The 13,157-nt window shown below is 39.1% G+C and overlaps 2 protein-coding genes across 2 annotated transcripts in view; both read left to right on the forward strand.

Annotated features, from left to right (window-relative positions):
• The window catches only part of LOC125262042 (gastrula zinc finger protein XlCGF28.1-like), a 25,383-nt gene extending 19,244 nt beyond the window's left edge, over nucleotides 1-6,139 (forward strand). The window contains exons 4-6 of the mRNA XM_048180598.1: nucleotides 164-1,112; nucleotides 1,640-1,810; nucleotides 6,088-6,139. Of these exons, the coding sequence (XP_048036555.1) occupies nucleotides 164-1,112; nucleotides 1,640-1,810; nucleotides 6,088-6,139 (1,172 nt within the window). The remainder of the gene's footprint in view (nucleotides 1-163; nucleotides 1,113-1,639; nucleotides 1,811-6,087) is intronic.
• LOC125262043 (gastrula zinc finger protein XlCGF8.2DB-like) lies at nucleotides 5,573-12,448 on the forward strand. Its single transcript, XM_048180599.1, has 3 exons — nucleotides 5,573-5,650; nucleotides 6,088-6,239; nucleotides 11,352-12,448. Exons 2-3 carry the CDS (start codon nucleotides 6,155-6,157, stop codon nucleotides 12,281-12,283), a joined length of 1,017 nt encoding a protein of 338 aa, XP_048036556.1. The 5' UTR covers nucleotides 5,573-5,650; nucleotides 6,088-6,154; the 3' UTR covers nucleotides 12,284-12,448.
• Nucleotides 12,449-13,157: the final 709 nt, after the last annotated feature.

Genomic DNA, 13,157 nt, shown 5'->3' on the forward strand with positions numbered 1-13,157 from the left:
GAAAGCAAAGAATGAACAACATTGACAAGAGGTTCTGAGATTACAGGTTACACATTTTTCAATTGTTTAGTGGGTATAGGATTCAGCATACGTGTTGCTGGATTTGCAGTTTTACACGTCTAAATGGTGTTAACTTGAATTTGTTTCTTTTTTTTTCCCCTAGGCCTGATGGAGCTGAAAGAGGAAAGTCAAGAACTGAATGAAATGGAAGAGAAAAATCAGTATGAGAAATGTCATGATTTCATGACTGGAGAACAATCTATTAGTTACTCACAGACTCATAAAACAGACACTAGAAACCTCCAGATGAGAGTTCACACTAGAGAGAAGCCTCACACCTGCCAACAGTGTGGAAAGAGTTTCAGTCGAAAAGAAAGTTTTGAGACTCACATGAGAATTCACACTGGAGAGAAGCCTTTCACCTGTCAACAGTGTGGGAAGTGTTTCAATCGAAAAGAAAGCCTTAAAGTCCACTTGAAAATCCATGCTGGAGTGAAGCCGTTCATATGCCCTCAGTGTGGAAAGAGATTTACACAGAAAAAAAACCTTAATGCCCACATAAGAAATCACACTGGAGAGAAGCCTCACACCTGCAAACTGTGTTCGAAGAGCTTCTCACTACAAGCAAATCTGAAGACTCACATGAGAGTTCACACAGGAGAGAAGCCGTTCATATGCTCTCAGTGTGGAAAGAGTTTCAGACAGAAAGTAAGCCTTAATGATCACATGATGATTCACACAGGAGAGAACTGTTTTATTTGTGATCAGTGTGAAAGGAGTTTCACAGACAGTAATCATCTTAAGAATCATGTAAAAAATCACACCATAGTGAAGCCGTTCATATGCCGTCAGTGCGAAAAGAGTTTCACATACAGAGCAAAACTTGAGGATCACATGAGAATCCACACTGGAGAGAAGCCTTTCACCTGCCCTCATTGTGGAAAGAGCTTCACGCTTAAAGGAAACCTTAAGATTCATGTGAGGGTTCACACTGGAGAGAAGCCTTACAAGTGTCTTCAGTGTGAAGAGTGTTTCACATATCACACAGAACTGAAAAGGCATTTGCAAACTCATTCTGAAAGAAAATGCCATTTTCCTCAGTGTGATAAGAGGTTTAGAAAAAGGAGCAATTTCAACAATCATCTGCGCAGTCACTGTGGAGAAAGACAATTGTCATCAGTGTAATAAAAATATCACACTTACATAAATACATAAATAAAAATACATCAAGTCATGTAATATATGTCATGTCATATATGTTGGTCAGCAGCATTTTTTGCAATGTATTTGTGGGGTGTTTTGAATATGCTGTAAAATGATCCTCTCATTTCTGAGAACGGCTCCTGTTGGGGACTAAACACTCAAAACCGGGACTGTTCCCAATCAACCTACTCCACACACAATGCCCTCCATGTTAAAGTTACTGCATGATTTTAAGTTTTCAAGATGATTTAAGAACTTCAGGGGCTGTATTCACAAAACCCTAGTTTGCCGATTTAGGAGAAACTCTTAGAAAAATGCATAATTGGGCATAGCATAAAGGTTAATTTATGTTAAAGGCAATATGCATTGAATGATGTAGAATAAAACATTGCAGTCAAGTTGAAAATAATGTCCCATCATCTGTGCTGATAAGTAGTCTTGTGGGCAGCTCAGGTGAGCCAAGTTCAGTTCCGGCTCGTGGACCTTCTGCCATGCTTTCCGAGGAGATTGACGGCTCGAAATTTAGCTCAGACCCACAGTTGTTCTCCATTATCCCGGCTCAGATTGAGGAAATTGGAGTGGTGGAGGGATGCAGAATACTACTAAGGTAACTAGGTGAGCCTGCCTACTGCAGGGGTTCCCAAACACATTCCTGGAGCCTCCCCAGAACTGCATGTTTTCCATGTCTCCTTAATCAAACACACCTGATTCAGATCATCAGCTCATGATTCGAGACTCATGAGCTGATGCTGTAAAATGACCTCTCATGAGCTCATGAGTCGAGACTCCAAGACCTGAAATGGGTGTGTCGGATAAAGGAGACATGCAAAAATGTGCAGTGCTGGGGAGGCTCCAGGAATGTGTTTGGAAACACCTGGCCAGGCTACTGGCCCGAGCAGTGGAAACGCAACTTGATTTTGGCCTCGTTCTTGAGGTCCAAAGCTATTGGCCCAGCACAGCACGTTGTTAGCCCTGGCTCGCACTGGCCCAACAGTGGAAAAACAGCTATTGTAGTGCTGATAGCCATCCATTTGAGCATTGTGGTAAAACAATGCAATGTTTGCAATAGGCATTTACCCTGTGAATTAACCAATTACACCTTTGCAAAGTAATACCAACAAATAAGTTACACATTATTTATGCAAATTCTGAAAGTAGCCATTAGTGATCACTTGATAGGCACACAGTCCTGTAAAGTGTTCTTTTATCAAACACCAGATGTCTCGCAAGCCACACTACACAGAATAACTGACATTTGTTCAATGTGAGAAACATCAGGCGAATGGCTAAATTCTGTTCAGCTAAATGGCATATTGTGCTGATGATTCTGGTTAGTACGGCACACCAGTGATTTCTCTCGCTCTTGATTCAGCTCCATGTTACGACAGTTCAGTTTTCTTACTGGCAATTCCAGACTTGAGAGCATGCCATGTCTCCATCCTTCATCTTTCCACCCCTCTGCTCTTTAGTCACTGCTGCACAAGCACTAGAACTAGCTAGACTAAGGTTAGCTTCTTGAGCAGTATCAGAACCTTTCGGGAAAAAGTTAATTTTGGATAGCTTTCCAAGCTTTTCCATTTTGCCTGTGCATGCCTTCTGTATTCAGCACCACTAGAATTTGAACTTCTCATTGTGAAAATCAAATTCCCTGATCTTAACAAAGCCATCGATTATTCAATGTTCGTGCTCGTCATGGTGCAGCCTGTGGCACCCTCTAGTGGTCTTGCCCCCTGGTCAATTCCCTAGTTCACTATTCACTGTTCACTATTTTAGTACATTGCCTAATTGTTTAATATGGTGTAAAATCATTGTCTGCAAGGCACATGCAATATCCTGTTATCAGTCATGTGGATAATTTCACAAAATAACCAGTTGCAAGGTACATAAAAATTATTTTGTCAGTCACTTGCATGAGTTCACATAAAGACCTGGGGCCTCATTTATAAAGCGTGCGCACGCACAAAACGGGGCTGGAAATGTGTGTACGCCAGTTCCCACGCATAAGTTGTGATTTATAAAAACAAACTTGACGGGAAAATTTGCGCACTTCCATGCAAACACTGACCCATGCGTACGAACATTTTGGAGACAGAGCAGTTTGGCGACACTGATGGTGAGCTGAGGGACTGACGGCAGATGGAGGAAAACCACTTTAAATCCTCATTATGAGTCAATCATAAATAAAGTGCATGTGTTCACAAAAACAGTTTAAATAAATAAAAGAATTATTTAAACTTGTGTGGAAACACGTTTTCATTTGATAAACGTTTACATTAATATTACACTTTCACTATTGCTGATAAGCACTGAAATTACATTACGCAGAAGTTAAACAAAAGTGATATGAATTGAGAATTGAGAAAAAGACTTTTCCAGTGACACGCTGCTTTAATGACAGCGAGGAGTGCTGGGAGCACAATAATTCCTCTTTAAACTACACTGCAGATGTTATACAAAATATTTTAGCAAGAACGATGATCAGTGATGCACACTTAACTTCGATATTATGGAAGACACTGCTGGATTCGGTGGTCGATTGGTCCGTTGTCCAGTTTGAATAGTTCCAATGATAATATCTTACTGTACAACCGCAGCTGCAGGAGGTGTTGATGTCGTGTGAAGGATCTTCAAACAATTACCATTTGAAGGATATAATTTGAGGAAAACGGTAAGATTTGCATGTTTTCTTTTTAAAATACTTTGTCAGTGATGCGCCGAGACAGACGATTACACTGCAATAAATAAGTAGGCCGATCTGTTCCCACTAAAAATAGGCTATAAACTTCCTAAAAGATATGTTCACCATCACTGCATAAACTGCATAAATTTGATTCAAATTGTTTAAAACTATTAAAATACTATTTGGCCAGTGGAAATGAATGAATCAACTCTATTCTAAAACCTTTATCTTAAGTATTTTATACAAATTTGTTTTTATTGATATTTTGATATATTCTAAAACATAAAGAGGATATTGGATGATCTTTATCAATATAATGTGTGGCACAAATGGCATTTATAGTCCATATCTAATATTTTCCAATGTCTTGTACCTTTGACGGTGTTAACCATGGTGTCACGTGGTTGGGAACGTGTATGGAAATGATATGCAGATGAGGTTATGCATAGTAAAACTAGGCGTCGTAAGCTCCATATATGGTGATTTCGGGGAGGAGACAGGGTGGAGATCCACATACGCACAATCTAGTACATACACTTTTAGGATGAAATCTACGCCAAGTTTTATAAATGAGGCCCCTGGTGTTTGTCATTTTGATTTGTTTTTAATTAGGAAAATTTAAAGAAAATGAACACTTTGGTATTGTTGCTCATGACATTTTCTTTGTGTGACAGTGTCAACACAAGGGTTAAGGACAAAAAATGTAATACATGTGGAAAAAAGGGCCATATCAGTCACGTTTGCAGGAGAAGTAACAATGACAGAAATACTAAGAGTGGAAACACAGCAAAAATGCCCAATGCCCCTTTGCTCAACTGACATTGTTCTCCAAACACTGGACAAGCATTGCATCCTGAAGGTGTAATTGATGTGCATGTGAAAATGGGCAAGCAGACAGCTGATCTTCCATTGTATGTTGTGCGGGGGGCTATCTACCACTCTATAGCAGAGAGCGGTTGTGTCAGAGCAAACTGAGCTGCAAAGAAATAAAAAGTCAGTTGAATACACTAGAAGTTGAGAGAAATGAAGAGCATAAAAGCTAAAATAACATTGAAACCTAGACACAAACCCAGGTTTTGCCAGCCCAGAGTCGTTACGTATGCTCTTCATCCAAATGTCAAAGTGGAGCTGAACCGTGTCATGAAATGGGAGTACTGTCACTGGTACAGTACAGTGAATGGGCTACTCCAATAGTCCCGGTTGTACAGAAAAATGGAGCAGTGCGCATCTGCAGGGACTTTAAGAGTCATGGCCCTTTTAATATAATGCACTTTAACAAAACAAAGATGACATTTGATTTTATTTATTGATCTTATATTCTGTGGAGAAACTGAGATGGAATAAGATGGATATATTCATCATGACAAGGATTCAGATTTAGTTAATACAGTAAATATATTTATAATAATAATAATAATATATTGTTAGTTAATACATTAGTATATCTCTCTGCAATGACAAACTTAATTTTAACTACAAATTTTTAATGAAGATCAAGATGCTTGACATTTATTCATGATTTATTCATGAGAATTAATGCTCTGTAGTTTGTGTAATTTTTTAGAAGCTTTTAAAAAAATCTCAGTGGATTTGATAGCTTTGGGAATCTGTGATTTGTCCTTTTGAATAAACTTTTATCTGATCATTTTTTGAAAGTGTTTTCTGTATGTGAACTATTTCGTGTGAACGGGACTTTTATTTTGGTGTGTTGACATGACGTCATAAGGCTGCGCCGAATTCGTGCATCTGTGATTCTGCTGAAGAAAGGTTTGTGTTTTTAATCAAATGAAGTGTTTAAATCAGTGCAGCATGTTCAGACAATTATAGAGAGAACTATAAAAATGAATTATTTCTTAAATTAACATATTAATGTATCTAATAACAGTAAAGAACAAAGTTTTTATGTGTAAAAGTGCATAAATAACAACAATGAACTATTTTTGTGAGTAAACGTGTAACAGAAAAGGTCTCATTTCTCATTCTCTTTCATAAACACACTGTTTGGTCTCTGGAAAGTAATGAAAGAGAAATCAAGCTTCTTTTAATTAATTTGTAGTGCTAGTTTTGAGTGTTTTTAGTCTAAACAGATTATTTAAGTCCATTAACTCTCACTCTGACTCTCTCACCAGTGCACTGAACTACTGAACTAGATCTGATTGAGATGTTTTTCTTTCTGTTAATTTTTCTCATCTTAATCATGACAGAGTGTCCAAACACACAGAGAAACTCCTGGTGAAGCGACTGAGATCCACGTGACACACTATTATAAAGATGGAGTTTATTAAAGAGGAGAGTGAAGACGTGAAGATTGAAGAAACATTCAGAGTCAAACATGAAGATACTGAGGAACAAACAGGTTGGTTTCATTCTCAGTCTTTCTTCAGTCATTCTGTGTCATGATCTCTTTAAAGGTCCCGTTCTTCGTGATCCCATGTTTCAAACTTTAGTTAGTGTGTAATGTTGTTGTTAGAGTATAAATAAAATCTGTAAAATTTTAAAGCTCAAAGTTCAATGCCAAGCGAGATATTTTATTTAACAGAAGTCGCCTACATCGAACGGCCAGTTTGGACTACATCCCTCTACTTCCTTCTTTAATGACGTCACTAAAACAGTTTTTTGACTAACCTCCACCCACAGGAATACACAAGAGTTGTGTTTGTAGAGTGTGTTTGTCGCCATGTCGTCGAAACGCTGTTATTTTCATCCCGCAGTCCAATCACCGGGTCTGATTCCGGCTCAAATTGATAGGGTAAAATTAAAGAAAAGTTTACAATAACACTGAGCGCGTGCATCTCCACGTTATGGTAAGAGGCGTGACCTTTCTGGGCAAGGTTCGCTAAGCTGCTGTCGAATCACAACACAGGAACCGCTGGCACAATCAGAACTCGTTACGTATTTCTGAAGGAGGGACTTCATAGAACAAGGAAGTCATCAGCCCGTTTTTATGACAGGTGGAAACAGCGGTATACAGATAAGTAAATTATGTGAAAAATACTGTTTTTTTACACGCAAAACATGAACACGTTATATTGCACACTGTAAACACAATCAAAGCTTCAAAAAACCACGAAAAACGGGACCTTTAAATCTATTTACGGATGCAATTTGTGTCACGTTAATTTAGGGGGGAAAGAAATTAAAGAAATAGACAAAATAATTGTTTTATTTTGGCTAACATCAAACCCAATATCTACTTCTGAATTAAAGTGATAGTTCACCCAGAAAAGGAAACTGTCATCATTTACTCGCCCTCAAGTTGTTTTCAAACCTGCATGAATGTCTTTGTTCTGCTAAACTCAAAGGACAGTATTCAGAAGAATGTTTGTAACTAAGCAGATCTCACCCTCCATTGACTACCATAGTATTTTTTTCTACTTTTTTCTAATTTAACCACTGCCTGCATCATGGCGTGATTATAGTACATATCGCCATACCATAACGCATTATAGCCAACTATGGTCACATCTTCCATCATAATGCAATGATTTGCCCTAGCTGTACTGACATTCATTAGTGTGACATTTCTTAGTGTGACAAGCAGACTATGTTATGCTCTTTGGCACAATAACACAAGCTAGCTTTCTTACAATATACAGTGGGTACGGAAAGTATTCAGACCCCCTTAAATTTTTTCACTCTTTGTTATATTGCAGCCATTTGCTAAAATCATTTAAGTTCATTTTTTTCCTCATTAATGTACACACAGCACCCCATATTGACAGAAAAACACAGAATTGTTGACATTTTTGCAGATTTATTAAAAAAGAAAAACTGAAATATCACATGGTCCTAAGTATACAGACCCTTTGCTGTGACACTTATATATTTAACTCAGGTGCTGTCCATTTCTTCTGATCATCCTTGAGATGGTTCTACACCTTCATTTGAGTCCAGCTGTGTTTGATTATACTGATTGGACTTGATTAGGAAAGCCACACACCTGTCTATATAAGACCTTACAGCTCACAGTGCATGTCAGAGCAAATGAGAATCATGAGGTCAAAGGAACTGCCTGAAGAGCTCAGAGACAGAATTGTGGCAAGGCACAGATCTGGCCAAGCTGAGCTATCGGGGGAGAAGAGCCTTGGTGAGAGAGGTAAAGAAGAACCCAAAGATCACTGTGGCTGAGCTCCAGAGATGCAGTCGGAGATGGGAGAAAGTTGTAGTAAAGTCAACCATCACTGCAGCCCTCCACCAGTCGGGGCTTTATGGCAGAGTGGCCTGACGGAAGCCTCTCCTCAGTGCAAGACACATGAAAGCCCGCATGGAGTTTGCCAAGATGGTGAGAAATAAGATTCTCTGGTCTGATGAGACAAAGATAGAACTTTTTGGCCTTAATTCTAAGCGGTATGTGTGGAGAAAACCAGGCACTGCTCATCACCTGTACCAATACAGACCCAACAGTGAAGCATGGCGGTGGCAGCATCATGCTGTGGGGGTGTTTTTCAGCTGCAGGGACAGGACGACTGGTTGCAATCGAGGGAAAGATGAATGCGGCCAAGTACAGGGATATCCTGGATGAAAACCTTCTCCAGAGTGCTCAGGACCTCAGACTGGGCCGAAGGTTTACCTTCCAACAAGACAATGACCCTAAGCACACAGCTAAAATAACGAAGGAGTGGCTTCACAACAACTCCGTGACTGTTCTTGAATGGCCCAGCCAGAGCCCTGACTAATGGTGCGTTCAAGTCATGTCGGAAAGATTGTATTTACGAGCATAACCGACATGAACGCCACCACAATGTCGTAAATACCAGTGGGAAGCTCGTAATTTTCTTTAAGATCTGATCTGTACGAGTTGGGGGCGTGGCAGTGGGAAACATAGTGAAATACCACAATACTTACAGGTGTTTAGCAGTGACATTGTAAGGCTTTTCTATTTACAACGAAGTAAGCTGATTACCAGCAAAAATACGATAGCATTACAATGTAAAACTGTAATATGTAACAATAAAGTTTACAATGGCTTCATAAATTAATTAAAAAACATAAAAAAGCAACATACAACTAATGCACATTCTTTGCTCTACATTTTTTAAAAGCAGAAGTGTTGTTATTTTGTGTAATTAATTTAGAGAAGGCACACCGCCATCATACTCTGACGAAAGTGACTTGAACGCACCTACAGTCGTACACACGACTTCCCTCCTCGTAAATACGAACTTCCCAGGAGGACTTGAACGCACCATTAAACCCATCTCTGGAGATACCTAAAAATGGCTGTCCACCAACGTTTACCATCCAACCTGACAGAACTGGAGAGGATCTGCAAGGAGGAATGGCAGAGGATCCCCAAATCCAGGTGTGAAAAACTTGTTGCATCTTTCCCAAAAAGACTCATGGCTTATTAGATCAAAAGGGTGCTTCTACTAAATACTGAGCAAAGGGTCTGAATACTTAGGACCATGTGATATTTCAGTTTTTCTTTTTTAATAAATCTGCAAAAATGTCAACAATTCTGTGTTTTTTTGTCAATATGGGGTGCTGAGTGTACATTGAGGAAAAAAAATGAACTTATATTGCAGCCATTTGCTAAAATCATTTAACAAAGAGTGAAAAATTTAAGGGGGTCTGAATACTTTCCGTACCCACTGTATATATCTTGAATTCCATTTATATATACATTTCAATCACAAATTTTAGCATGTCAACAACCAGTGGCATTCTTGAAGAGTGCATAAATGCGTATGATGTAAAATGGACCCAGATCAAATAAAACAAAATTAAGTATTCCTCAGATGCAATGTTCATTGCAGAAACCAAACTTCAGTCTTCAGTACTGTTGAATGTAATCCTCATTCCCTGAAAGAGGGAACGGAGATGTCTTGTCGGACCGACGAATTGGGATTTAGCTAGAGAGACTAATCTGCTTCAAGTGTAACTAAAATTAGCCAATGCACGTTGGCATGCAATTATTGCACAATTATGTGGCTGTTGCAGCCTCCTATTCTACGCAAAAGTGTACGTTTCCCCAGTGTTATCCAAGCTCAATGAGTGGGCAGTGTTCATCTCTCTGCGTAAGCTCTGTCCCATCTACGAGTTGGCCCGGCTGTCTTACGCAAGGCACTGGAAGTTGGCAGCATCTGTGGCGCTTTGGTAGGGATCCCAATTCGTCTTGGTCCGATGAGGCGTCAAGAGTGACCGACTGAAAGGGAACGTCTTTGTTACACATGTAACCCTCGTTCCCTGAAGGAGGGAACGGAGACATCTCGTCCTGTCGCCACAGCTGCTGTACCGCTGATGGATTAAGATGATATGCGCCTGCACCTGCTGCTCATTTATACCCGTGCTTCAAGGCAGAGCAGCTGAATGCAGGAATCGCATCCGAAGTAGATTGGTCTCTCTAGCGAGATCCCAATTCTTTGGTCCATTGAGATGTCGAGAGTGACTTGCTGAAAGGGAACTACTTACTACAGTTTAGGGAAACAGTCACAACTAGCTAGTTAATTTCTACAATGATGCTTTTGTTTCCAAAAATCATCATTAGCCCACTACAGTTGCAAGCTCTGGTGAACTCTGTTGGTAATGACTGAACATTCAACTGTAGTTGTTTTTTGGGAAATGCTCAGTTCCTGGAGGGCCACAGCCCTGCTGAGTTTAGCTTCAACTTCAAATTTAATGCACCTGATCCAGCTAATCAAGTCCTTCAGGCTTATTTGAAAATTGCAGGTGTGTGTTGGAGCAAGAATTGTACTAAACTCTGCAGGTCTGTGACCTTCCAACTGAGTTATACACTCCTGTTGTAAGGGAAACGCACCTCAGAATTACAGACAAAAAACATTGCATTCAGTTAAACAAGCCATAAAGTAAATGTTGAAATCAAGCATCTCAAATGACAAATAACTTTGGCCCAGTAGTTAGCCTAATAAAACTCTCTCAACTTTTGATAGGTTACAATGGTTTGGCTGCAGCAGAGCCTACAAAACATAATATTAAAACTAATGTGCCATTGACAAACAACAGTAGTTAATCTCTGTGATAACACATTCCCTGTAGTATCTTGTTTAGTTTGTGCAGGACGAAGAGATTTATCTTCGAAGGAAAGCTTACTTTGACGCAGGAAAACAGATCAGAGGTGCCAGATGTGTGTCCGTTGTACAATTTGTCAGAATATCAGACTTTCCTTGTTTTGGTTTTGTACAGAAAACCTCCACTTTAATATTTTTTAAACATTTGTTGGCTCAATTCTTGTTAAATCCTGGGACCTGCAGTATATTTTTGACCTCTCACTCCCACCTGCTGCAAAGATAAAACCACCAGCTTCCTCAAGATTTGTGTTAGGACCTGCGGGATCCCAATCCAGTGCTCTACTGTGGGCTTTGATAACTGCCAGCTTGAAAGTATTTGGGATACAGGTTTTGCCTTTTTCAGTTGTTTAGTTGGCATAGGATTTAGCATACATGTTGTTGGATTTGATGTTTTACATGTATAAATAATGTTAACTTGTTTTTGTTACTTTTTACCCTAGGCCTGATGAAGCTGAAAGAGGAGAGTCAAGATATGAACGAAATGGAAGAGAATAATCAGGATGAGAAATGTCATGATTTCATGACTGGGGAAAAATCTACTAGTTCCTCACAGACTCATAAAACGAGAATTCACATTGAAGAGAAGCCTTACACCTGCAAACAGTGTGGAAAGAGTTTCAGTCGAAAAGGAAGCCTTGAAGCCCACTTGAGAGTTCACACTGGAGAGAAGCCGTTCATATGCACTCAGTGTGGAAGGAGATTTAGACAGAAAAAAACCCTTAATGCCCACATGACAGTCCACAGTGGAGAGAAGCCATTCATATGCACTCAGTGTGGAAAGAGATTTAGACAGAGGAAATACCTTAATGGCCACTTGACAGTTCACAATGGAGAGAAGCCTCACACCTGCAATCTGTGTGGGAAGAGTTACACAATGAAAGGAAATCTGAAGACTCACATGAAAGTACACACAGAAGAGAAGCCGTTCATATGCTCTCAGTGTGGAAAGAGTTTCAGACATAAAGAAAGTTTTAATAATCACATGAGGATTCACTCGGGGGAGAACCTTTTTAAATGTCATCAGTGTGAAAGGAGTTTCACTGACAGTAATCACCTTCAGAATCATGTAAAAATTCACTCTGTAGTGAAGCCTTTCAAATGCTGTCAGTGTGGAAAGAGTTTCACAAACAAAACAAAACTTCAGGAACACATAAGAGTTCACACTGGAGAGAAGCCTTTCACCTGCCCTCAGTGTGGAAAGAGCTTCACGCTTAAAGGAAACCTTAAGCTGCATATGAGAGTTCACACTGGAGAGAAGCCTTACAAGTGTCTGGAGTGTGAAGAGTGTTTCACACATCACACAGAACTGAAACGGCATTTGCAAACTCATGTAACGACTGAGACAAATCAGACAATTATTTGTTATATTTAACAAATAATTGTTTAAAACTCACTCTGAGGTCAAGTTTTATTGTGCTGAAGTCCCAGGTGAAACTACATTTCAATAATGTACTTAAAGTGCTCTATATTTACACACTATTTTTGTACTTAATATACTGCTTTTAATTGTGCTTTTAATATACTATCTCTGCATTTAAAAATATATATTTAGTTACCACTTGTAGTACACTATGGGTTCAATTGTACTATAAGTAGTATCTAAATACATTTTCTAAACACAGAGATTGTATATTAAAAGCACATTTAAGTTCATATTTCATGGTGTCTCAAAATAGCACAGTTGAGTACACTTACATGTTCTTAAGATGATCTTAAGAAGTACTAAAGAAGAATTTTTAGTATATTAAGTACAAAATTTGTGTGTGAAAATAGAGCAATTTAAGTACATTATAGAAGTGTACCTTTTTTCACCTGGGGTATGTGTGTTTCCACAGAAGAGCAGAGACACATTGAAAACCCTGAAAGCAGACTTCCCTGCATATATATATATTCACAGGCTGTTTGTAAATGAACATGCATATTCATAGGACATGGCATCCATTATTACCGTTTGTGTATTATCTCTTGTTTTTGTATTCAGTGCTGTATGCATATTTTATGATAAGAACCCATGGTTAACGTAAACTCACCTATACCAAATTTGGTGTCTACAAGTTTGTATTTTGAAGATTTAAATGATTGTGTATATGATATATTGATAGCTATGCAACATATCAGTATTACAAGAATCTTTAATAGTTTCTTCAAAACAACTCAGCCAGTTTCACATGCAGATCCCCTGCCACAAACGCAAGGGCTTGTGAAAAAAGCCCCCACAGGAGGAATGTTGTCGCTCCGAAACCCAA

The sequence above is a fragment of the Megalobrama amblycephala genome, unplaced genomic scaffold (genome assembly GCF_018812025.1).
Source record: "Megalobrama amblycephala isolate DHTTF-2021 unplaced genomic scaffold, ASM1881202v1 scaffold565, whole genome shotgun sequence".
NCBI lineage: Eukaryota > Metazoa > Chordata > Actinopteri > Cypriniformes > Xenocyprididae > Megalobrama > Megalobrama amblycephala.

Coding starts and splice junctions, on each gene's coding strand:
- LOC125262043 (XM_048180599.1), top strand. CDS start 6,155: ATGGAGTTTATTAAAGAGGAGAGTGAAGACGTGAAGATTGAAGAAACA. Junction 6,240..11,351: donor AGATACTGAGGAACAAACAG/GTTGGTTTCATT, acceptor TTTTTACCCTAG/GCCTGATGAAGCTGAAAGAG.